The sequence below is a fragment of the Mobula hypostoma genome, chromosome 23 (assembly GCF_963921235.1).
Source record: "Mobula hypostoma chromosome 23, sMobHyp1.1, whole genome shotgun sequence".
Lineage (NCBI taxonomy): Eukaryota > Metazoa > Chordata > Chondrichthyes > Myliobatiformes > Myliobatidae > Mobula > Mobula hypostoma.
This window is the reverse complement of record NC_086119.1, coordinates 43,827,140-43,854,746: the sequence shown is the minus strand read 5'-3', so window position 1 is coordinate 43,854,746 and position 27,607 is coordinate 43,827,140. Positions and strand designations below refer to the sequence as shown.

The window sequence follows — 27,607 nt, the reverse complement described above, 5'->3', positions numbered from 1 at the left end:
AATATAAGAGCAAGGATGCAATACTGACGCTTTATAAGGCAATCGTCAGATCACACTTGGAATATTGTGGCAACACACATCAAAGTTGCTGGTGAACGCAGCAGGCCAGGCAGCATCTCTAGGAAGAGGTACAGTCGACGTTTCGGGCCGAGACCCTTCGTCAGGACTAACTGAAGGAAGAGTTAGTAAGAGATTTGAAAGTGGGAGGGGAAGGGGGAGATCCAAAATGATAGGAGAAGACAGGAGGGGGAGGGATGGAGCCAAGAGCTGGACAGGTGATTGGCAAAGGGGATATGAGAGGATCATGGGACAGGAGGCCCAAGGGGAAAGACAAGAGGGGGGGAACCCAGAGGATGGGCAAGGGGTATAGTCAGAGGGACAGAGGGAGAAAAAGGAGAGAAAGAGAAAGAGTATGTGTATATAAATAACGGATGGGGTATGAGGGGGAGGTGGGGCATTAGCGGAAGTTTGAGAAGTCAATGTTCATGCCATCAGGTTGGAGGCTACCCAGATGGAATATAAGGTGTTGTTCCTCCAACCTGAGTGTGGCTTCACCTTTACAGTAGAGGAGGCCGTGGATAGACATATCAGAATGGGAATGGAATGTGGAATTAAAATGTGTGGCCACTGGGAGATCCTACTTTCTCTGGCGGACAGAGCGTAGGTGTTCAGCAAAACGATCTCCCAGCCTGCATCGGGTCTCGACAATATATAGAAGGCCACATCGGGAGCACCGGACACAGTATATCACCCCAGCCGACTCACAGGTGAAGTGTCACCTCACCTGGAAGGACTGTCTGGGGCCCCGAATGGTGGTAAGGGAGGAAGTGTAAGGGCATGTGTAGCATTTGTTCCGCTTACAAGGATAAGTGCCAGGAGGGAGATCAGTGGGGAGGGATGGGGGGGACGAATGGACAAGGGAGTCGCGTAGGGAGCGATCCCTGCAGAAAGCGGGGGGGGGGGCGGGGAGGGAAAGATGTACTTGGTGGTGGGATCCCGTTGGAGGTGGCGGAAGTTACGGAGAATAATCTGTTGGACCCAGAGGCTGGTGGGGTGATAGGTGAGGACCAGGGGAACCCTATTCCTAGTGGGGTGACGGGCGGATGGAGTGAGAGCAGATGTGTGTGAAATGGGGGAGATGCGTTTGAGAGCAGAGTTGATGGTGGAGGAACAAAAGCCCCTTTCTTTAAAAAAGGAAGACATCTCCCTCGTCCTAGAATGAAAAGCCTCATCCTGAGAGCAGATGCGGCGGAGATGGAGGAATTGCAAGAAGGGGATGGCATTTTTGCAAGAGACAGGGTGGGAAGAGGAACAATCCAGATAGCTGTGAGAGTCAGTAGGCTTATAGCAGACATCAGTAGATAAGCTGTCTCCAGAGATAGAGACAGAAAGATCTAGAAAGGGGAGGGAGGTGTCAGAAATGGACCAGGTAAACTTGAGGGCAGGGTGAAAGTTGGAGGCAAAGTTAATGAAGTCAACGAGCTCAGCATGCATGCAGGAAGCAGCGCCAATGCAGTCATCGATGTAGTGAAGGAAAAGTGGGGGACAGATACAGACTAGGTGTGGAACATAGACTGTTCCACAAAGCCAACAAAAAGACAGGCATAGCTAGGATCGTGCCCATAGCTACTCCTTTAGTTTGGAGGAAGTGGGAGGAGCCAAAGGAGAAATTATTAAGAGTAAGGACTATTGTGGAATATTGTGACCAGTTTTGGGCCCTTTATCTGAGGATATGCTGGTATTGGAGATGGTCCACAGGAGGCTCATGAGAATGATATCAGGAACGAAAAGCATGAGTGCTTGCTAGCTCTGGGCTTGTACTCACTGGAGTTTAGAAGACTGGGGGGTGGGGGCAGAATCTCATTTAAACCTATTGAATATTGAAAGGCTTAGATAAAGAGGATGTGGAGAGGATATTTCCTATAGTGAGGGAGTCTATGAACAGAGAGTATAACAACAGAATAGAAGAATATCTTCTTAGAACAGAGATGAGATGGAATTTCTTTAGCCAGAAGGTGATGAATCTGTGGAATTCACAGACTGCTGTGGAGACCAAGTCATTGATATATTTAAAGCAGAGGTTGATAGCTTCTTGATTAGTAAGGACGTCAAAGATTACGGGCAAGAAGTAGGAAGATGGGGTTGAGAGGGACACTAAATCAGCCATGATGGAAGGAGAAGCAGACTCAATGGGTAGGCCAATTGGCCTAATTCTGCTGTGGAAGCAGAAGTCAGAGTCTCAAGTTAACAGGCAGTTTCCAGCTCTGATAAAAGATTATATATCTGAATATTCACGATTTCTGTCCAAAGTAGCTGCCCAAACTGAACATTTGTATTTTTAAAAATTCAGATTTACAGCATCTGCAATATTTTGCTTTAAATGAGAGGATTTAAATTGACTTAAAGATTCTAGATTGGAAATCATCTGATCCCTTAGTGCTTTATTTTCTCTTATTTTGCTTATATTTTCTTTGGACATGTAAACATTCCCAATTCAATATTAATCTCTATGGGATGACTAACACGCTAGCCTTCTTGTCCACTGTAATTTTATACAGAGCATTCCAATTGGACGCATAATGGCCAGTACATTTTAGCCCAATTAAGCAGCTGCCCAATCGGCTGAAGTTTCATGGAAACAGTTAAAAAGGTATAAAAAAAGACAAACTACCATTTAACCGAGTAGCAAATTATGTATTTAAATGAAATACAGAGCAAATTAGACCATTAATACCACAATACTATAAAACTGTGCATTAATTCCAAATAGTTTTCGTTGGAATTCATCCAGTGTATGCTGCAACACTCTTTTAATTGACAGAACATTAACAAAATCAGCATAGACACCTAGTGCAGACAATGGACTGCCTTCATAAAATGCTATCAATCGTCATCTTCACTGTAACATTTAAAATGACTGTCGTTACCTTCAAATTCTTTGAAGTTCCTAACTTGTTGAAGTGAGATAGTTTGATTTTCACTCCTGGCCATTTCTAGCATCACCAATACTTGAATCTGCGGTGAGCAAGGCAGCTCCTAACTGTCTTACTGTTTATTTGCCAAATATCAGTGACAAAAAGCACTGCACCTTGAACACAAACATCTGATACTATTTAAAAACTGCTTGCACTGTGTCTAACAGCCACACAAAGAGCAGTGACTGACATTAGCTAGAAACTGTTCTGCAACAATCTGCTGACCCAATTGAGTGGCATAGGGTCCCAAATAAGTGAACAGAATCCCAACTATTTTTTTTATTAGCTTTTGTCCTTAAACAGTTATGCCAAATAAGCAGCTGCCCTGATTCACTGATAGCCCAATTAACTGGAATCCACTGTACATTATTTTGAGCATCTTTGTTTTCATTTGTAATATCTCCACATTAACAGCTTTCCAAGAAAACCACACTGCTCCAGATGAACCTTCTTATAACTATAGTGTGATGCTATTGACACGCTTTGAAATTTCATTTCCATCATCCTAAAATCAGAACAAAACAATAGAGGAGATCATTCAACCTGGGTATAGATCTTCAAATCAGCTATTCAATTAGTCCTAATTCTGCTATTTCCCCACATTTGGCAATTTTCAAGTATTTAACAAATGTATTGGATTAAAATTGTTCATTTAAGACTGCTGTGATTGAATGTAAATTTAAAGATTTTTGGCTTCAATTACACTGGAAAGCTTTACAGTATCTCTCTCTGAAACTTGAGAGACTGGACTTCCCAAGGATGTCTCCCATTCTAAAAAGGGTCAACAATGTGTTGCCATAATTCAACATTGGCATTTCCCTCACTAATAAAATCATACTGTTCCTTCATCCCTAAAAGGCTGGCTGAATTTTCTAGTTCTGTTGTAGGAAAGAGGTAACAATGTGACAGTGGAGTCTGGGTACAGTCCTCCAGTCACCAGATATCAGGATATTGGATGGAGTCTTCATCCATCTTAAGTTTAACTGTGTACAAATTCAGCTCAATTACCAGAATACTATTACTAGAGATTGAGATTGAATAACGACAAAACCACAAGGACTATCATTCCTGTTATGACAAAATGTTCTCCTGCAATCTTTTTTTTTAAACAAAAGTTATCACAAAATTCTGCAATCTATATGAAAATCTTTGAACTGGTAAAATTGTCAAATTCAAATCTAGAATTGACAATATTGAACTAAATACAAGTGATGACCTACTACACACTTTACTTATACAGAGCACAAAATCTCAAGACACCAGTGCCTAACCTGAGATTTAAATTGAGGCTGCAACAGGGACCATAATTAATCAAAACACTTATTGGTAAAGGGGCTTCCGTAACAACCGCTGGGTTTTCAACTGAAACTTACAAAAGTACAGTAGCATTGAAGAAACTCCTGTTAAATCACTGACAAATTATTTGCATTTAGAGAGGATGGGGAAAAATAAACTATTTGCTCCTAACATTTTCACTTAGCTTTTCCAAGGAGAATTCAGAGAAACTAATAATGGCAAGGTAACAATAATAGAAAGTCTACTTGACAAAATCAGTCTGTAGGCTAAAAAAAATGTTTCAGGAGGTCGTCTTATACAAAAAGGTAAACATCGTAGATTTCTTGTAGACAAGAATTCCAATAGCTTTTCTTTAAACCCAAGTCTTAATTTCTGAATCTTTACTTTATATGCTGTAAGTAAAACGCCTCACATAAAGCAACAGAACTCTTCAAAACAAATGAGAAAGTAACCCAGAAAGACCAAGAAAAGGCTGATATTTTTAGGTTAATAGAAACTAAATTTAGAAAGACCCTTTCACAGGTGGAAGCCCTATTACAATCTGGAACAGTACTGTATAAAAAGGAGTGTTCAACCTCCTAATGAACAATGCCAATAGTTATCTAGGTTGCAGCACTTCAGCTGCTTGTTCAAGTTGTACTTCCGATTTCAAATTTCATCCACCTTTCAGAAAACCAGCTCGGGGCTCCTAATACCTTTAAAGACTTCACACAATTTTCCTCTAGTCTTTCAATTAATTACTTTAAATTTATGATCCAGAGTTACTGACACAGAGAAACAGGTACTTCTATTTATTCTGCAAGACCTCTAAACTTGACGTACCTGATTACATCCTCCTGACAGAGGCAATTTCTTTCCATAACTTAAGATTTTCCAATCCTGGCAATATTTCAAAATGCCTTATCGTGATATATATCATGATAAAAACATGGTATTTAACATAGGAAAAATTGTATACACCATGCATAAAGCCTTTCAATTATAACTTTAAAAAAAAACTTTCTGCCACAAGCAAATCTTCAGTCCAACTTGCCAGCTTCTTCAAACCTTGGGTTTCCGCTCTCCCGATCAAACACTGATCAAGAAAATTCATTTTGAACACATTATAATTGTTAGGACCATTTCCAATCTTCCCACCACTACTAATATGCTCAGTGGCCATAATTACTTGGTCTAGCCCGTTCACCTTTAGCAATTGCACCAAATAAGCAGTCTCTCAAATTCTTTGCACAACACATGAATCTACATAGAATTGCAAGATTGCTAGAAATTTCATATCTGCTTCCTTATTGATTTTTAGAACCTGCCATACACATTCTCTGAGCTTCGTGATTTAGAATTAGAGGACCCCTAGAAGTGTTGTCGAGAAATACAACACAGAAAAACAGGCACCGAGTCTATGCTGACCATCAGCTACCCATTTGCACATTACGTAATTCCCAATTTTTTCCCCCACATTCTCATCAGATCTCCCCCCCCCGCACCAAATTCCACCACTCATCTACACAAGAGGAGAAAGTTATGGTGGCCAGCTGACCAACCATCCTGCCCAACAACCAATATTTTGCTCTACTGTATTTAGCTTCAAGAATGAATGCCCTCTTTTGTGAAGGCAGACACAAAATATTCATTTTGAACAGGAATGCTTAAATGCCTGAATTTACAAGCCATTTCCCAGTTAGAACAGAAAACTGAATTAAGAGAGTTCAGAGAAAATTAAAATTGTTGTTGGCACACCAATGCAAGGACAGAGGCTTCAAACTGTATTCTATCATTCTTTTGGCAGGATGTATAAAATTCTACCCTGGTTATGAGACTCAAAGAAACAGTGAAACAGGACTTGACCCTAGGGATGAGGCCTGTTTCAGCATTACCTTAATGGAGTTTCCTACAAGCTCTTCCAATAAAAAGAGGCAGCATTAAGCTAGATGAATTGTGGGCAAGGCATGTACCAAACCAAACTGCACAGCACAAGATCTTGGCAGCAGCAAAGGCCTAAAGAGTCATATTATGTCTCCTGTGACTGTAGCACTTAATGAAATGATAGTGAATGTGAAGGAGAGAAAAAAAATCCCTCAAGGTGACATACACTCAATGGCCACTTTATTAGGTACACCTGTTCGTTAATGCAAATATCTAATCAGGCAATCATGTAGCAGCAACTCAATGTATACAGACACAGTCGGCCCTCCATATCCGCAAGTTCCGTATCCACGGATTCAACCAACCGTGGATTGAAAATATTCAAAAAAAAATTCCAGAAAGTTCCAAAAAGCAAAACTTGAATTTGCCGCGCGCCGAGCACTACACTGAATCCACGTGAATGAAGTGATATGTAGGAATACCCTGCTGTAGCCTCCCGCCATTTCACAGATCCTCAGTTTCTCTCTAGCACTCGTTGTTTGAGCATTGCCTGCCTTGCATCTCGTTCGTTCGCTACTTGCATTGTGAGCGAGAGGAAGGAGTTTAAGACCAGTAAGGGATGGCTGGCTGGCTATGTAAAGTGTTATAGCCTCAAGAACTTAAAGATCACGGGAGAATCGGCATCGGCTGATGCTGAGGCAGCATCAGTGTTCCCAGAAGAGTTGTGTCTGTACTGAACATGTACAGACTTTTTTTTCTTGTCATTATTCCCTAAACAATACAGTATAACAACTATTTACATTGTACTAGGTATTATAAGTAATATAGGGATGATTTAAAGTATACGGGAGGATGTGCCTAGGTTTTATCTAAGGGACTTGAGCATCCGCGGATTCTGGTATCCACGGGGGGTCCTGGAACCAATCCCCCGCAGATACCAAGGGACAACTGTATGGTCAAGAGGTTCAGTTGCCGTTCAGACCAATCATCAGAATAGGGAAGAAACGTGATGTCAGTGACTATGATCGTGAAGGGATTGTTGGTGCCAGATGGGGTGGCTTGAGTATCTCAGAAATTGCTGAGATTTTCGCGCACAACACCCTCCAGAGAAGGGGCTCCCAACCCTTTTAGTGCCACGGACTAATACCATTAAGCAAGGGGTCCATGGACCCCAGGTTGGGAACCCCTGGAGACTTTACAGACAATGGCTCGAAAATCAAAAAAGCATCCTATGAGCTGCAATTCTGTGGATGAAAATGCTTTGTTAATGAGGTCAGAAGAGAATGGCTAGTGTGGTTCAAGCTGACAGAAAGGCAACAATGACTCAAATAACCACGTGCTACAACAGTGATGTGCGGAAGAGCATCTCTGAATGCACAACACATCAAACCTTGAAGTGGATGGACTATAGCAGAAGACTACAATGGGTTCTACTCCTGTTCTAAATAAAGCAGCCACTGAGTGTATGCATGTTTTTTCTAACAAGAGCAAACTCTCATCAGGAGGACAAGGCAGCAATAATTGTTCAAACAATCATGCAGGCCATTGTATACTTATCAGCTCTTCAAATGGGCCCTGCCAGTTCGGACAAGCACAGACCTTAATGTCAGGTGGGCTTCAAGGGCCCAGACACAACATCTTTAAACAAAACCTCCACAGTGCTTCTCCAGATCAACAAAGCTGATGGTGACACCACTGCTCCTTTTCAGTTGTGGCTGAGTGCCTCAACAGGTTGTTTGTTTAAATGAAGAAACAGACTTCTTATTAGCTGTAGTATGACAAACATCTTTTCAGATGCAAGCAATTCAGTACAAGATTTTTGGCAATAGTATGCTAACCTCATCTGGATCACCAGAAGGTAGACTATCAGATATATATACCTTATTTAACTTCCATCTGGGCGAGTACTACCAACCTTTCCCACACACCTCACTGCTGATGTCATCAGTAAACATTCCTCTCAACCTCTTAATTAACTGGCTAACTTCCACCCCTTAAACTCTAAATTACCCAAATCCTTTTGGGAATCATCTGTCCAAACATACACTCTTTGACCTCACTTTACGACTACATCACATCACCCACCTTTCCACCTGCAAGCCCACTTTTCACCCCGCACACCCCCATCACTCCACCAACTCCTCATCCTCTTAATCAAGAAATCACACCACCTCTTCATTCGCAATCCAAAACACACAGTCCTACCTAACATCCACTTCACTAAAGGTGAACTTGCAGGTCGACTGTGGTGAGACAGGCAAATGCAATGTTAGCATTCATTCTAAGAGGACTAGAGTATAAAAGTGAGGATGTAATGTTGCAAGTTATAAAGCACTGGCGAAAGGCCTTGATAGAGTGGCTGCGGAGAGAATGTTTCCTATGGTGGGAGAGTACAAGATCAGAGGGCACAGCCTCAGAGTAGAGGGGTGTCCTTTTAGAATGGAATTTCTTTAGCAAGAGAGTGGTGAATCTGTGGAATTCAGATAGTTGTGAAGGCCAAGTCCATGTCTATTTTAGGCAGAGGTTGATAGATTCTTGATTGGTCAGGACATGAAGGGATACTGGGAGAAAGCAGGAGATTGAGGCTGAGAGAAAAACTGGATCAGCCATAATAAAATGGCAGAGCAGACTCAATGGGCCAAATGGCCTAACTCTACTTCTGTATCTTATAGTCTTAAGGTCATCATGCATTGGTGAGGGCCTCAGCACTCTCAACCCCAAGCAACTGACAGGAGTTTCATTCTAACCCCCACTCCACTCCTGATCTTAATATTTGCGCCAATTTCCTTTTCTACAATACCATAACCCTCTCTTGAACACATCCATGCCAAATCACCCCAATGATCATAAAGCTCCATCCTCACCTTATTCCTTCTGCTCTGAATGGCAGTACCAGTTCTTTTCCACTTGCAAACCCCTAAGATTTGGTGCCCAGGGCCTACCTCTGATCTTCTTTCTTTCCAATTGTAACAGATCTGAGGAAATTCTGTAGTAGCTTAGGCCTCATTCCTTGTTGAATACCAAGGCTACCAATTGAGCTGAAGTAGGGGAAGCAAATGGCAAAAGTCAGCCTACAGCTGTGGGTAGCACAGCAGCCTAGCGGTGAATGTAAACCTTTTTTCTGCACCAGCAATCACTGATTGGGGGTTGAACTCCCACTGCTGTCTGTAAGCAGTTTTTACGTTCACCCTGTGACTGTGTGGGCTTCCTTTAGGTTTTCCTCCTACATTCCAAAGATGGACAAGTTAGGGTCAATAAGTTGTTATGCTGCTGCCAGGAGCACGGCAACACTTATGGGCTGCTTCGAGCACAAGTCTCAGACTGAATTGGTCGCTGACATAAAAACAATGCATTTCACTGTGTTTCCATGCACGTGACAAATAAAGCAAATCTTTATTTTCTTTCTTTCAGTTTCAAGGTCTCTAGTTTATGGAAACACCCCTCAAGAGGGATTATTACACCCGTGCAAAATAACTCACTATTAACGTGGCAGAAGGATAGGTGTGAAGGTACACTCACCTCCAAAAGTAGACTTATTTTCAACTGTATTTGCAGCTCCAAAGTTGAACTGTGGATTACTCTGGTTCTGTGTCCCTTGGTTAGTCAATGAGGACCCAAACATATTTTGAGATGATGACGACGTCGGGGTAGAAGTAGCAAACGGAACGGAAGGGTTTGAAGCACAAAATCCACTCAAGAAGCCAGCTGTAGCTATAGTTGGATTTGATGCTGCAACGTTGAAACCACTGGTTGTTTTGGCTGGCTGGCTTGAGGAACCAAAACCTTGTGTGGAGCCAAATATTGAACCAGTTGTACTACTACCTGAACTCTTTGTAGCGCTGAACATTGGAGCAGCAGTGGAAGTGGTGGTTGTACCGAATGAAAAACCTACTGTGCCTCCACCAAAAATGGATTGCTTAGAAGTTGATCCAAATGAAGTCTGAGCTGTAACAGCCCCAAATGGTGGCTGGCTTGGAGTTGCAAATGCAGACTGTGAGGTGGTGCTCTGAAATGCTGCTTTTGTGGGTGTAGCTCCGAAGTTGAAGGGAGCACCAGAACTACCAAAGGCAGGGGCTTTACTTGGCGCTTGCTGAGTTGCTGTGGCATTAGCTCCAAACAATGACTGACTGCTTGTGCCTCCAAAGTTAAGCTGAGCTGTCAGGGCCCCAAAAGGTGGTGCACTTGTGGTATTACCAAATAGGGATGTCTTTCCTGAGTTTCCAAACGCAAGTGGGAGTGGAGCACTTGAAGTGGTTGATGTGGTTGAAGGTGTTGACACCGAAGGAGTAAAATTCCCAAATATATTCGAAGTAGCTGCAGTGCTTGTTGATGCCTGGCTTGTAACTGCATTTGGCTGACCAAAGACAGGAATGGACAAGCTGGCTGATGTTGCAGTGGCATCTGCAGAGGTCTTTCCAAACTGGAACACAGTGCTTGGTGCAGCAGTAGTAGTAGTTGTTGTTGTTGGGTTTGAACCAAACTGAAATTGCTGCTGGCTTGATAGGTTGTTGCTTAAAGTAGAAGCTACATTCGGATTTGAAGAAACAGTTTCATTTAATCCAAAACTAACTGTAGCTTTTGAGCACTTCACTTCTGAATCAATGCTTGAACTTGTTATTGCAGTGGTGGCCCCAAATTGGAACAGAGGCGAATTTGATTTTGTAGAAGTTGTGGGAGGAGGAGCTTCTTTAAACACTGCTTGAACTGACTGACCAAAATTAAAAGGTGCAGCTGTAGTGGTGGCAGTAGTTGTCTCTGTCACTGAGTTTCCAAACACTGGCTTGAATGGAGTGATCGAGGAGGCAGAGCTCAATGGTACAGGTGCTACCAAGCTTACAGGTGTACTAAGTGGCATTCCTGAACTCAACGTTGCTGGTGTAACGGTGCTCTGCTGTGTCATTGGCGGACCAAATACTGGTTTAAACTCGGGTACACTGACAGATGAAGAAACCGTGGTGCTAATCTCTGTTGGGATTGCAGTCACTGTGCTCGACAGGGTAAAACTTGTGCTTGGAGTTGAAGAATGGCCAGTACATGCAGTCACACTCACTTCAGGCCCTTTGCTAAGTTTAGTTTCTTGTGCACTAACCAGAACAGAAACCTGGCATGAATTGGTGGTGGTGGTGATAGCTTTGGGAGCAGGGTTATTGACTGGTGTTAAAGATGATGGGATAATGGAGGAACTTGTGAATTTCAAAACGTCAGCTGCCTTAAATCCTGGAATATCAGCTGTCACTGTTACGGCAGAAGTTGTTGGAGCAGGAATTGGAGATGAAAGCGATAATTCATTCTTGGAAGATTTTGTGGAAGCTTCTGAAGCTTTAACCATGTTACTCGTATTCACTCCATTAACGGAATCTGCTAAAGAAGAAAATTTGATTACTCCATACAAAGTCAGAGGATATCAAAAAATTCAAAACTACAAACAAAAAAAATGCTTTGCAATCTTTCATTCTCAATGTGCACTATTGCTAGATTTAAAGACCTGGTTCCATGTCAGTTACAAGTATTGATCCAATTGGTTTTCCACCCAAGATCAGTGATATTTAAAAGGTTTCTAGTTCAAATTTCAACTTTTTCTGAAATGCAGATTTTATAGCAAATTTGTATCAAAGACAAATGATTTGCAGTAATAGCAAATTGATCATTTTGAGCATCCTAAAATTAACTTGAATACATGAGGTCTTTAAGACTGTGAACCATCAAAATTGAAGTTGAAAGCAGTAATTGTTATTCACCTCAACGATGAACTCAATATCCAGCCCTCCACCACCAATGCACCAAGTGACATTTAAAACAGATTCCAACATTATCAAATAATAGAGGGTACCTTACAACATTATTTCTTTTCAAAATCTGTTTCCAACACTACTTCACAAAAACTCACTTAGATTCTGCTAGCTTAATTCCATTTATACTATCGTCACTGGGAACTATTTCACCCAAATTAGCCAATCAAAACCCTTCATGATTTTGAACACATTTCAAATATCATTTACCCCCTCTCTGCAATGAAAATGCAATTCGATTTTCTCCTCTCTCCACACAATGCATATTTACCCATTACTACTAGAATTCTTGTAAATCTTGTTGGGACACCTTCCAAGGCATTGACCTTCAGATATACTGCAGACAACATTCCAGATGAGCTCTAATTATGGTTTCACAAAAATCTGGCATCCTTTCCAAATTGTTGTATTCTTAGATGCAACTTTTTTTAAAAAAAGAACCAAGGACTACGTATGCCTCCTTAATAGACTTTTCAAAGTATTAAGGGCACACATACCAACGTCTCTGCTCTCATGCACCTATTTTAACATTGATTACTGTCTGCGAACTTCAATCTGTCCCTTCAATCCCGCATTTACAATCACATTAAGAGTATTTTGCAAGATAGGAAGAGTAAATTAACTATTTTGAAGGCAATTTCTTTTAATCCCCACAAGGACCAGAAGTTGTTTTGATCAACATGGAAAAGAATCCCATTTTGAGAGAGTAAATAAACTTGCAATGACATGTCATTAAGTCATGACTGGATCCAAGCTAGCAAGCAGAAAAACATAATTAGGAAAAACACCTCAAATAAACGAGATTCTTTAACAGAGAGTGAAAACAAGGCTCAATAAATATAGGAGGAAGATGTTACAAGATTGCTCAGATGACGGCTATACATAGTGATAATTGATTTAGATGGTGAGATTAGAATTTTTCCCATATATAACAACCAATGACAGCTTCAAGATCAGCTCTGGTTTATTACAGTCAAATGCACAAAGAGGTTTGCCATATCACCAATGCCAAGTTAGAGACACTTTTATGCCACATGCCTATTAGAAATGTGCATGACTATACAAACTCATTCTACTTTGCAACCTAGCACACAAGAAACAAACAGTATTACCTGCACATTCATGAGCTTAGCTAAATAATTCTGGAGAGAAGATAAAAATCTCTACTCACAACTGGCTCAATATATCTGATGTATCCTGGACTACTCTGTTGGTATTTAAATTTTCAATGCTAACCCTTAACTTTGACTGAAGGCAAAGTAGCTTTGACCAGTTAGCACATGCCCATTAGTACACACCTGAAGTGGGAAAGTTGGTGTGGCCCTGCATCATCTTCAAACTGTCCAGCAAGGGGTTTGAGACTACGGCAGAAATGGAAGTGGAAATGGGAGTTGAGTTGGCAGAGCTTTCCACTGCTGGGGTAGTAAATGTTGACACTGAGGGCACTGTCATCGCAGGCTCCAATGGCTTTGAAGGCTCTGTTAATACCAAAAAGCAGTCTTAGTAACATTTTTAAAAGTTTATGAATTTTATTGTGTGACAAAGGAAATGCTACACAGTTAGATTTATTTTAAAGGATGGTGGTTGTACTGTTTCTGCATCAAAATTATTAGTTATATTCAATTATAGGAAATATTAACTTTAAAAGTATTTTGAGCCCCGAGGCTATCTCATTATCCACAGATAGAAAGGCCTTTGCTTTTCGCAAACAGGCTTATCCAGAAAATGACTGGCTGAGCTGCTATCCTCCATTCAACTTTACCTCAGGATGCACAAAGTAACTTTAAATGAGTAATTTAGATATTTGCAAGTTTTATCGTTAAGAGATCTGAAAATGTGAGTAAAGCCAAATTATAATACTTTTGATAAAAATCTAAAACTGAGGTATTTCACTTAGCAAAACAGCTGAAACCACAGAGAATTTCACAAACAACCACTAATGGTTGTTTCTTATGCAAGTAGTGACACATAGCATATCTTGATCATAACACGAAAATTAGGAAGAACTAAATCACAGGATAATATATTTGAACAATTTACTTACCTTACTGTACAAAACATATAAAGATGCTCTTCGCCAGTAATATATTGCCTTACCTTCTTTCTCCTGCAACACCTTTTTAATCCTGTCAAGACGTGCTTTCTTTTCAGAGTCCATGTCTTCTGCAGTAATTGTGTACCCAATTTCTATCGGAGGATGCTGAAGCAAAGTTTCAATTAGCAGGATAATCTTGCATTAATTTACTTTCTCAACAATTTGAAAGAAAACCAATTTACGTACATGACATAAAAATTATGCCAAAACTCTTTCATTCGAAGCCGGCACTTGAATGCCATCTTATAATCCCAGTTGAAAACATTATGATATCAGAGAACTATGGGTTCATTGCCTAGTCCTAGACTGCAGCAAATAAATTACACTGATATTCCTGGGTTGTACAGAGGGATAGTTCTGGTATTCTATATGTTGAAGAGATATTACTACAGCAGGTAAATCCACTAAACTGAATGCAAATTATCCAACAACACACACAGTTTAAATGGAAAAGAAAGTTCTCCCAATATTTATCCCACAACCACTAGTCATCTGCCTCATTTGTTCATTAATGGACTTGCTTTCTCAAAATTTGCTACAACATTAATGCAAAAAATTTAAAAGTAATTCTGTGTATAGTTAAAAGTAGCAGAGTAGACTGTAACCTAGAAATTTGGGCTAAGAATCCAGACCATGAGTTCAAATCTCATGTCTTCAGAATAATTTCCATTCAAATTAAATAATCACAAGTTTAAGAAATATAGCAGTAAATAATGTACTGTTTCTTCAGTGACATTTACACTGTATTCCTTAGTACATTATGTCAATTTAACAGCAAACTACATTATTGTCTGCTTCACTCATGTTTTTAAGGGAATTAAATGTAGAGATTAAGTAAATATGAACCGTACTCTCAAACTTGTGAGAGGTAATCATCCAGAAATGCACAAAAACTCCTCTAGGATTTTACTGGTTTAATGCAGTTATTTTTATAGGTTCGAGTCTAGAATCAGGGAGGCAGTGTTTCAAAATACTGTTAATCATTCAAAAGCAGTGCAAAGAAGAAATTTTCTCCACGTGAGCGAGCAAATTTTTGGAGTTCTTTTGTTATGAGGGCGGTTGATGCTCAGCCTCTAAATACATTCAAAATAATAGAACAATAGTTGTTTTATATAAAGGAAATTGAGGCCACTACAGAGATAAAAGCTTTAGAACGATCTTGCTAAATAGTGGAAGCATATAGGGGGCAAGTGGCCTAAACCTGCATCTATCCCATCTGTCTGCTCAAAAGGTCTACCTGAATCCAAGAACACCAAATGCAAGAACCACCTGCAGGTTTCTCTCACAAGCCTCAACATGAAAATCTATCATTCCTACATCATTTACGAGATCCCATCAGGTAACTAATTGCTCAGCCTTAAAGGGGGTGTGTTTCACCCAAAAGATTGCACAGGTTTAAGCTGGTAGCTCACCACCATATTTTAAGGGCAATTGAAGATGGCAAAAAAATGGTGGCAGTATTAATGACACCTATATCCCCGAAGAAAATAAATAAAACTCCAAAGTGCCTGGAGAACAATTATTCCTCATAAATAAATATAATTAATATATTATATAACCTTTTAAGACATTTAACTGTGACATTTATTTGCAGAAATACACAAACTACACAGATAACTAGATTTTGAAGGAATAGGAGCAGAAAATTTAACCTTCTACTAACCAGCTGTTCAGAAAACAATACTGAACCTACAAGGGTAATGCAAAATATCATACATTGTATTTCCCTATTCTCTGTAATATATTTAGGGAACTACTCTTGAAGTTGAGTAATTACATTTTAGAAGAACAATATACCTTGCCTGTTTGAAGCAATGATGAGATAAAGTTGGAGTTATGTTGATATTTTAAAAAACATTCTTAATTTATCTGTAAATGTTTCTATAAATATTGAGCAAGTATTTGTTACAATTTATAACTACAATCATAATCTCACTCAACATCAACACATGCTCTTTTCAGCTGCTCATGATAAATAACTAAAAAGCAGAAATGATAATGCACTTGTTATTTCTAATTGCAGCTGACTGAAATAACTACATGCAAGTCAACTCCAGCACCACACCTGCTCAAAATATTTTTGGTTCTAAAAAATGTTTTATCTCACTTAACTCCAATTAGCACAAGAAATGCGCAGTACGATACTCTACCATTGTAAGTTGATCTCCCTTCCGTTTTGGCAGAAGAGGAATCTTCCGTTTTCGCTTCACATCACCTTCCAAGGGAGAAGAATCTACTGTTGAAGGTGAACATTTTGACGACGGAGTTACTGTTTCTAAAAGAAAAGAAGTTTTACTGCAATAAAAGCATAATCCAGAATCTGACTGCAACATTTTCTATATATTGTTACTGAAGTACTCCAGGAGAAAAGCAACAGTACTTTACAAACCCAAGCCACACTTAGCACCACCTACCAATCACAATCAAAAAGATAAATTTGACTGGAAAATTAAGCTTGTGGCTCTATTTAGTTGGATAACAGAAAACCAAATCCATTTCTCCAGGGTAGTACTGCCGTTACTAATAGAAGTCTTATTTTGATAGACTACAGCTGTTTTTATGCAGGCTTTAAAACAAAGCAACAAAAGTTTAAAATGGACTCTGGGGGATATGCCAAAGCCTCCCTTGTAATCAGAGGCCCCGAAAAGGGACAGATAAAACGACTTTAAAAAAAATATGAGCAGCAGAACTTTTGGCAGCCTTTGGTGGCACATCGAATCACTGGCACTTCCGCGGATAAAGATGTTTCTTTCTTTTACTCTACATAAATTTTGATCCATTTACTGAAAACGATGGTGGAACACAATAACTTACTGTGGGGAAAGAAATCAGTAAAAGAGAGAAGATAAAAGACACAGCCAAGGACACACTCTCATATTTCCAATTTGAGCACATATAATAAACACTACTGAAAATTTGATTAGCTTTTCCTTTGATTTGTATTTCTGTTATTGCTTCCTGGAACTGAACCTTCTTTTAGTTATTCCTGTATTCCAGATCCAAAACGATAGTCAAAGTAACAAAGTCCTTTCGTTGCATATCTAATTATTGCAATATGATTCATAGAATTGACAAGCCATTTATTTATGTTAAATATTTGTCTATATTTAATTAAATCACATCTGCCAATTAACACCTTTTAGTTCACTCTACAATCCCTGGAGAATTTTTTTAAATCCCATTGTCCTGGCAATTGACCCATTGTCAGCAGCAAACAGGGCAAATTTGCATTCAGTTTCTGGCATTTAGTCACTGCTGTCGTTACAGTGCTACTTTCAGCAGAGCTCAGACGTATTCAAAAATCAGTGCTTGTCCATGATGTGAATCCCTTAAACGTTTCTCTCCCCCCCAAGTATTTTCAACCACTGCTCAATTCCTTTTCGATGCAAACCCCGTCTTTGTTTCTTAACCTAACTGTTAGATGTAACTCAACCTCTCTCTCAGTTGAGATAGCATTACTTGAGTCTTGCTACTGAACTCTCATTTCAACAAGATTCTGCATAAATGACCCTCAGGTTTACTTTTAATTCATCATTTCTTACAGAAATGTAAACTGGCTATGTGCAGTTGCCACAATGGCACATTCATCCATTCCTCATGGTATATCCCACGAGTCTGAAGACACATGGTCAATACTTCTAACCAACTTTGCTATTCCTCCTAGCACTTCCTTTCCTACCCTTGATTTTTCCTTGGTGTTCAGACTTTGCCACAGCAACTATGCTTTTACTTATATATATCCTGTCACTCCAATCAATCTGTTCACATGAGATGTGTATCCTTACCAATAAATTGCTATCCAATTAGTTTATTCAAGACAATTCATGATCACTTAGATCCAGCCTTCAAGTCAAGGTTACATCGCATCCATGAAGAGATGGAAGAAGCTTGCTCGGACACTGGAGGGAGTTTCTACAAGTTACAGAGAGCAAATGGAGCCAGCCAGAAAGTCTAATGGGAAGTGAAAGCAATGAGGTTAATCCACTTCAAAAAGTGGTTTGTGGTTTCCACACCAACTTTTCAAGTGAATAAACCCATTCACCTCCAGATTTGAGGATTAATACATGGACTGTCCATAGATATAGACATCAAGTTTAGATCCATGGTTTAACTAACAGAAAAGCGGTAAATAAAAATGTATTGTCAAGTTTACCAAAGAAACTGGAAAATTCTTAACTTTATCCTTTTACGTGATGTGGGGCTGACTAGCATCTCTGCATAAAAGATACTGAGCTTGGAACAGACTCAATCGTTCTGGTAAAGGATTTAGATCCAGTTGCATGGGATTGACAATATTTCTTAGTCAAAATGGTGTTCAGCTTGAAGGCAAGCTTTCCTGATGAAGTCTGTGATAATGAAAGCTGCCGATAGAGTAGCCTAGGTGATTAACTGCAATGTGTTTTGTAGACGACATCTCTTGCAACCACACTGTACCAGTGGAGTTGGTGACTGCTCAGTGGTTACACTCATTCAGCTAAGTGGAGTTTCTGCACTTTACCTCAGAGATAGTGGAAAGGCTTTTGGAAGCTTGATGTCAAGCCTAGCCCAGCCTCTGCAGTCTCAAATTTGGCAGTCAAAAGCCAATCCAAATCCAAGCCAACCTTTCCAGTAAACCTAATCCAGCCTCTATCATTAACAATGTAAATTTCAGGTGAAGCTGAAAACAATAACATTTTACTGAACTAACAAACTTCTTTTCTTCAGAATAGTTTAAAGCAAAACGGGAAACTGAAAGCCACTGTGCTGATTATATAGAGTTTGCATGACTAATTATATTAAAATGTTGCATTATAAAAGTTTTAGAAAGGTTTTATACATGGTTAATTAGTTGCATTCCAATATTTCAATCAAGATTTTTTGCTGACGACCTTCCCTTGACATATACTGAAACTCACAATAAATTGCAATACATAGAAGTGTTTATATCTTAAAATGGTACTCCACTTCTTTCTTACCTTCTTCAATAGACTGGTCTTTTTCTGGCCTGTCCACTCGAACTGGGGTAGAGGCATTTGATCTCTGTACTTCTTCCTCCCTGTGGATAAACATTCTACTTTTAAAGCAATATCCTCATGCAAGCAAAATACGCTTAATTGTTCTACCGTGTAAGTCTGTTGTTTAAAAGGGTGCCTACACCTACTCTCTTGTTTCATACTTAATTATTTTTTCTTAATTTCTGCGAATATATTACGAGCAGAATATATGAATGAACCTGAAATTTGCCCGCACACATACCCATTTGGAAGTTTGGCATCTGGGAACATTGGTTAATTATTTTTTTGCAGGAATAGTGCTAGAATTTCTCTCCCGAGAGAGAGCAATATAGATTGACACGATTGAGATTAACCAGGTCAGCAAAGAATCAACCCTGTGACACACGCAAAATGCTGGAGGAACTCAGCAGGCCAGGTAGCATCTATGGAATAGAGTACAGTCAACGTTTTGGGCCGGGACCCTTCATCAGGACCATTGACTCTTCCCCATAGATGCTGCCTGGTTTGCTGAGTTTCTCCAACATTTTGTGTGTGTAGCTTAGATTTCCAGCAATCTGCAGATTTTTTTCTTGTTTGTGAATCAACCCCGTGATCTGCTTTATAGCAGATTTACATGATACACTCATTGACTGAAAAGAAGAAAACTTACTAAAACATGCTTGACGGACTTTAAAAGGATAACAGAAGAGTTTATTATCATTATGACATTGACTAGCAGACAAATGCTCGAATCTCACTCTGGTCAGATATCAAACTTTGAAACATCTATAAACTTGATATCCTATGGAATAACAACAAAATGCTAGAAACAACCTGTCACGTAGTAACTTGTTCAAAAAAAAATTAATGTTTTAGGTCAATGACCTTTCATCAGGATAGGACCTGATGTCAATGACAGGAGACATTAACTCTTGTTTCGCACTCCTGAGATGCAATTCAGTTTTCCAGCATTTTTCTGGTTTTATTTCAGAATTCCCACATTTGCTAACTTTTCAACTATAACAAAATCATAAAATTGTACAAAAAAAAATCAAGCGCATAACTATCAGGTAATTTGACTTGCACATAACTCATCATGGTTAAGTTACAGCTAATATTGCAAAGATTATGACATCAAGACCCAGCACTACAGTCTCAGGTGATTAATTATGAATAATAACGATACCCTGGCTCTGACCACAAGTTAACGAAAACTAATTTTTTTTACATTCAGTTCAGTTATACAGCTTCAGAAAGTGCAAGACACATGACCAGCACTTTAAAGTCACGTGAGTAACAGAATTTTATCCAGAAAGAATCCACAAAGCACAACCCAAAAAATTAAGTTAATAAAACCTTAAGGAATTTGTCCATATAAAAAACCTAAATAAACAAAATTTTCCCAACTTGCATTTCTTGACGCATATGCAGGTGACAACTTCACAAGTAAAAATAACAAGGACCATTTTCTAAGAAAGGCAGCTTCCTCCTCCCTTCACCACCTCAATACATTGCAACATAGGGCAATGGATTCATCTGTATAATGCAGATTCTCAGTTATGTTAATTTGCAGTACTCATCAACAGTGAAGATTGCAGAGGTGTGTCTGCATCACTAATTAGGTTTCAGTGAATACTTATTTTAAACTTGCACTCTTACCTTATTTTTTTGCCTGATCTTTCAGGAGTTTCAGATCGTGAGGAAGCAGGGCTGGAGAGTGGGGTTGTATTGCGTGCAGAGAGAATGTTTCTCAAGCCCTACAAGATAAACAGAAATTTAATCTGAGTACCTTTGCAAAGATTTTAAAACTTACTTTTGAAAGTGCACGAATTTGTATCCCAATTTACAAAAAGTACAAACTCCTATTCTGCTAACAGAATAAAGAAAGAATATTTGACCATAGTTGTTAAGTGCTTGTGTTGGTAAACATGAGGAAAGGGGATGAATCAATGGGAAAGAGAAAGGGAATTATTTTAAATTCCTGAAAGGAATTACTGTGTGCTTAAACAAAGAAAATTCCTGTGGGAAGACAGGTTTTGTGGTAAGGCAAGAATTCTTACAATCAACAAACCACTTTTGAGGTGCGTTCAAGAATGTTAATTAGCTTTCAAGAACTGATGTCTCAATAAAATATTGATAAAGATTCTATTTTCTTCTACCTTCGAGTAAGATCAGCTTGTAAAGCCTACGGCGTTCCCTGGGGGTCAGATTTAAAGGACCATCCCATTTTAAGTTGGATACAGAGTGCTCCAAGACAGATAGTGTCATATATCTAAGATAAATTAAACTTCCGGAATTATATGCCCACATTGGGAATGAAAGCTTGGGATAGGGACATATCTGAATAGGGACAAGACTCAGACTGGGATGCGATTTGGGATAATGCTGCCGGTGCTTCGAAAAACCCAAATCATCGGTATATACACTTGAAATTTTGTCATAGAGCATATTAACACCAAGAATTAGACATCAAATGGGACTGGTTCTGGACCCATATTGCTCATTTTTCCCCCATGGAGCCATTGGCTCTTTTATACATGTTGTATGGGAATGTCCAGGGGTTTTTGGTTTGTGGGGGAAGGTTATCAGTACTCTTACAGAACTAACAGGGGTACAATTACCAATGGACCCCGCTGTACATCTTCTAAATGATGACTCCCACCTTTCCCTTATGGAAAAAACACGCAAAACCTGGCTGGTAGGCCTGACTGCAGCTAAGAAGGTTGTAGTCCAGCGTTGGAAACCTCCCCATGATATTTCAAATACTCACTGGCTTCAGAGCTTTTTGAATATTTCTTACCTGGAACTTTCATCAAGAGTAAATGATGCACGACCAAACGCAATCTTAATGTGGACAAATTTGATATCTAACTTAAAAGATCTTTTGTTAAAATAGGAATGCTTTGTCTGTGTATGTACTACTATTCAGTTGATTGGTGGAGGGGAGAAGGATGGGGGGGAGAGAGGAGTGGAGGGGGGATGGTGATGAAGGTTGGGGAGTGGCTGGGTTAAACAGTCAAAATGTAATTGGCAACTGGTTGTATTGAAAGTAATTTGTTGGTGTTGCAATAAAAAATTATTAATAAAAAAAGAATGCTAATTAGCCAACAGGTAATTACTCAGATACATCTTCCACAACAATATATGATGCTACTTTGGTTTTGGTAGTTTCATCTGAAAGACAAATGGTGACTCACAAATCAAGAAAGCCCCTTCTTATAGTGTCAAGCAACACTTTGCACCCCCCCCCACCCCTCCAAGATCCTTCCCTTTAGCCTGATTCATGACATATACTCAGTGACTGCTTCATTGGGTACACCTGCTCACTAATGCAAATATCTAATCAGCCAATCATGTGACAGCAACTCAGTACAAGAAAGAATGCAGACATGGTCAAGGGGCTCAGTTGCTGTTCAGACCAATCAACAGAACGGGGAAGAAATGTGATCTCAGGGACTATGATCGTGGAATGATTGTTCATGGCAGGCTTGAGTATCTCAGAAACTATCTCCTTGGATTTTCACTCACAGTTCTAGAGTTTACAGAGAATGGTGTGAAGTACAAAAGAAAAATAGTGAGTTGCAGTTCTGTGGGTGGAAATGCCTTGTTAATACAAGAGGTCAAAGGAGAATGGCCAGATTGGTACAAACTGACAGGAAGGTGAGAGTAATTCAAATAACCACACATTACAATGGTACGAAAAAGAGCATCTTTGAATGCTTAACACATTAAACATTGAAGTAGATGGGCTACAGCAGTCGACGACCATTAACATATACTTTGTGTAGTTGCTGATAATGTAGCAGTTCCTGCTGTTTCACTAAAGTGGCAGGCTTTAATTTATATAGGCGAGCATACACAAACCAGTCATTCAGTTTCAAAGTCATTTTTCAACTTGGCCATTAATGACAGACACAATAGAAATGAAAGCACCAGTCTCAGTAATATACAGTACATTCCACTAAACCTACAACTCCTCTGTAGAGATCGTTAAGAGAACCAAATTTCTTGGTGTTCACCTGGCGGAGAATCTCACCTGGTCCCTCAAAACCAACTCCATAGCAAAGAAAGTCCAGCAGCATCTCTACTTTCTGTAAAGGCTGAGAAAAGTCCATCTCCCACCCCCCATCCTTACCACATTCTACAGAGGTTGTATTGAGAGCATCCTGAGCAGCTGCATCACTGTCTGGTTCGGAAATTGCACCATCTCGGATCGCAAGACCCTGCAGCGGATAGTGAGGTCAGCTGAGAAGATCATTGGGGTCTCCCTTCCCGCCATCACAGACATTTACACCACACACTGCATCCGTAAAGCAAACAGCATTATGAAGGACCCCACGCACCCCTCATACAAACTCTTCTCCCTCCTGCCATCTGGCAAAAGGCACTGAAGCATTCGGGCTCTCACGACCAGACTATGTAACAGTTTCTTCCCCCAAGCCTGGTCAAGGGGTTGATTCCTCAATACTCAAGAGCCTGGACTGACACCAACCTACTGTTGCCCTCTACTGTGCCTATTGTCTTGTTTATTATTTATTGTAATGCCTGCACTGTTCTGTGCACTTTATGCAGTCCTGGGTAGGTCTGTAGTCTAATGTAGTTTTTGTGTTGTTTTACGTAGTTCAGTGTAATTTTTGTATTGTTTCAAGTAGCACCATGGTCCTGAAAAACGCTGTCTCGTTTTTACTGTGTACTGTACCAGCAGTTATGGTCGAAAAGAATTCTACATAGTATCACTGCAACTACAAATTAATGCAAATACATACCAATGATACAGGGATATATTAAAATCCAGGCAAAGTTTACATTTCAGTATATCAAATAAACAGGCAAAAATATCAACACTGATGCCCTTGAAACTGCATGACTATTGTGCCTTTCAAATAGCCCAGCAAAACATTCACTTTAAAGGAAATTAAGGATGCATAATAAATATTAGTCTTTCAGAAACACCCACATTCTATCAACCATTTAAAAATACACCAACCTGGATTTGTCCTCGGGTGGAACTGTAAGAACTGAAAATGGGATTGCGAACAGAACTGTGCTTCCTGCCAACACATATGCTATTCAGTGAACTAATGGACGATGTCCGTGACCGTTTGGAAATGGGGTCATCAGAGCACTGGGAATTGGTGCCTCTCTTTAGTGTTCCAGGTCTGGAGAACAAAAAGTGAAATTTAAAAAATCCTAAGCACACTTCTCTTTTCAGCTCTCACTGTCTTTTTTATTTAATTTAAAAATTTGTGAGCTTTCATTTCAGTATATCCAACATAGAATGCTAAAATACATTACTTCCACTGTTGACAAATTTTGTTAAGCTTTCAATGCCCTGCCCTGTCTATGAAAATACTGGATTTTGCTGTGCATAGTTCCAGTCAGTGAGGGAATTCCAGTTTGTTCTTGTTTAAGCAACACATATAAAAGTTGCTGGTGAACGCAGCAGGCCAGGCAGCATCTCTAGGAAGAGGTACAGTTGACATTTCCGGCCGAGACGCTTCATCAGGACGAACTGAAAGAAGAGCTCGTAAGAGATTTGAAAGTGGGAGGGGGAGGGGGAGATCCAAATTTCACTTTCAAATCTCTTACGAGCTCTTCTTTCAGTTAGCCCTGACAAAGGGTCTCGGCCTGAAACGTCAGCTGTACCTCTTCCTAGAGATGCTGCCTGGCCTGCTGCGTTCACCAGCAACTTTTATGTGTGTTGCTTGAAATTCCAGCATCTGCAGATTTCCTCGTGTTTGCGTTCTTCTTGTTTAAGCCTAGATGGATTGTTTGTGAATAATCAGAATTAGGGAAGCTATTTTAGCGTCTCAGCTGCTACATGAAATCCCTGACAGATCAATACATTGAACCTCATTGAACACTGTTACCTTGCTGAAAGCAGCCCAGAACATTTAATACCTGGGGTATCTTACTCAACTGTAAAAATGTTCTCATTTTAAAATGCCACTTAAGAATGAAAGATCACCATTTGATTAGGTGTTATCTTACAAAATTCTCAAGAATTAAAGATAATTTGGAAGAAATTTACATTTTCTACAAATCAATATATTTGAATACAACTCCAATTTAATTCCAAAATAGAAACTAAATGATTTTCTTACAGATGAAGAAAAAACAAGGTCTCTCAACAAATCCATGTCAACAAAGAGGATTCTGGTTAATTGACCCCATCAGTTAATTGGGGCAGCCACTATTTGGGACAATTCTTGAAGACCAAAATCTAATCAAGAAAAAAGCCAGCATTCCTTTTGTTTATTAGGACACTATGCCGCTTACTTGGGGCAGCAGCCCATTGCTGAACAATTTCTAATTAGCATCAGTTGTGTGCACTTGCACTTAAAAAGCAGCGATTTTTGTCACTGATAGCTGCCGACAAATAAACAGTTCAGATGCCGGAGACAGCTGGGAGGGATAATGAAATTATTTCACTACTTCAACAAATTAGGAACAAAGAATTTGAATTTATTTTGAATGTTACAATGCAAATGAAGTTTGGAGGTTGAGGTTGTCGACTGCATTGTTTGAAGGCAGTCCATTATCTACTCCAGGTGTCTGCACTGATTTTATTAATTTACAGTCAATCAAAACAAAGCGGTATCCTGTCATTAACTATTAGGAACTAATACACTGTTTTAGAGTGGTGTAGTAATATTGGTAGTGTTCTAGTTTGTTCGGGATCTCAATTAAACTCGCAATTTGTTAGTTAAACAGTAGTTCGTCTTTTTATACCTTTTTATTTCTTAGAAACTCTGGTTAATTGAGGCAGCGCTTTACTGGGCCAAAATGTACTGGTTCTGATGTGTCCCAATTAACTGGAATCCACTGTATACCAAAAAAAAATCACTTTTCAAAACAGCATAGTACATTGAGAAGTTATCAAACTTTCCATAAAATCACTTTAGCCATTTACCTTAATGTGGGCAAGTTCTAGTCATTGGACTTCAAACTTGTTAATACACAATAACAGTCAGAACAGATTTTCCCTCAATCTCTCCAAAAACCCATCAGAGGAGGTTTGAGCAATGCAACTGAATAAAAACAATGGGATATGGAAGAGATACATGACAATACTCTAAGATTCAGTGCTGTGAATTCACGATGATGCCCCAAATCTAAACAACCCTCTTGCACTCTCAGATCATGAAAACCATCTATATTAGCTTAAGAAATGCTTTGTATTAGTATCATTGGTTTGAGGTGTTTAATTAGGATGGCAATCAGGTATGAAGAAAATGCTATGAAGTTTGACTGCCTGACCAATCAAAACAAAAAACATTAAAAGACTTACTTCAAAGTCATTCAAAACAGCTTAGAAAATTGTATTATAATTAACAAGAAACACAAGTGTACTCCAGCTATTTCAAATGTTGTGCAGGCGAGTTCACAATCACAGCCTCTGTTATTTGAATCAAAGATGGATCTGGTGTCAAAAGCCAATGGAACAACTGTTCTGAGCACAGCAAAAGAAAGACTGACGTTGAATCATCCATGTTACTTCAATGTCAAAGCTTTTTGACATTTGTGACTTCATAAAAAGTTACACGAATAGAACAAATTATTTTATATTCAGATTAATACAGTTTAATATTAAAGGAAAACAAAAGCCACACACAAATATCCCCAACTATTTTGAAATTTCATGCAAAGATGAAAAGGGTCAAATTGAAATTATTTGGCCCAGTTTATTCATATCTAGCTCTGCCTGTTTACCCAAAATGGACTTACTTTGGAACCAGTGAAGCTGGAGCTCCATTGGCCAATAAGGGTTCAAATGCAGAATGACCACTTCCACTACTGTCATGGCGCCTGGAAGCAAACCATAAACAGAAAGCAACAAGTTAGACTAACAAGATATGATTGGAACTTAAAGATGCCAAAAAGATGATTCAGCCATAAGTTAAAACTAAAATCTAATTTTGTTAAACATATCAGATTAACCTCCAAAACTGAAACACTATAGTATCAATAGGCAACTTAAACCAGGACCACTGTTTAGCTAAATTATAAGATGCCTACCTGCAACAATTTCACCTGAAACTGAAGACAATGCGATCACCTGAAAATTGGGTACTGAGGTGGGGTTGGGTGGAAAGCAATACCACAGGATTGGAAAGTTATGATGGGAGTATTGGGAGACACAGATTAACAACAGAAACAAAGTGGACAAATCCAATACAAACAACAAAAGGGAAACATTTTAAAGAATGACAAAGCTTGCAGCAACGTAATGCAAAGGAAGAGATGATGGAATGCAGATTATTATAAAAATATGAAGAATTACATACTGAAAGAACAAGATACTCTTCAAGTTTTTTAAGAACATGTATATGCACACATCACTAAAGGTGACAGCTAAATATTTAAGAGTGTAGAAATGAATTTTGTTCACAGGAATGCAAGACACAAGAATGAGACAAATCATTTGAAGATGTCATGGGCCCCAGTTACACCATTGCTATCTGTATGTCAGTGACATGGCAAACTCCCAAGTAAAAGAAAAAAGTTGGTCCATCAGATTTCAGGAAGTTTTGTTTGAGTTTCTCACAGAATTAGCAAGTTTATTTACAAAAGATAGAATTTAAAAACAACTTTCATACACCATTTTTGTTTTCT

The 27,607-nt window shown here is 39.3% G+C and overlaps 1 protein-coding gene across 3 annotated transcripts in view; it reads right to left on the bottom strand.

Moving 5' to 3' along the window:
• The window catches only part of pom121 (POM121 transmembrane nucleoporin), a 65,875-nt gene that overhangs the window by 26,749 nt on the left and 11,519 nt on the right, over positions 1-27,607 (bottom strand). For all 3 annotated transcript variants that reach the window (XM_063031280.1, XM_063031279.1, XM_063031281.1), the window contains exons 4-11: positions 26,720-26,800; positions 23,979-24,150; positions 20,651-20,748; positions 18,974-19,053; positions 16,169-16,293; positions 14,021-14,123; positions 13,222-13,401; positions 9,654-11,495 (exon numbers count right to left, since the gene is read on the bottom strand). In XM_063031280.1, coding sequence (XP_062887350.1) covers positions 9,654-11,495; positions 13,222-13,401; positions 14,021-14,123; positions 16,169-16,293; positions 18,974-19,053; positions 20,651-20,748; positions 23,979-24,150; positions 26,720-26,800 — 2,681 coding nt within the window. The remainder of the gene's footprint in view (positions 1-9,653; positions 11,496-13,221; positions 13,402-14,020; positions 14,124-16,168; positions 16,294-18,973; positions 19,054-20,650; positions 20,749-23,978; positions 24,151-26,719; positions 26,801-27,607) is intronic.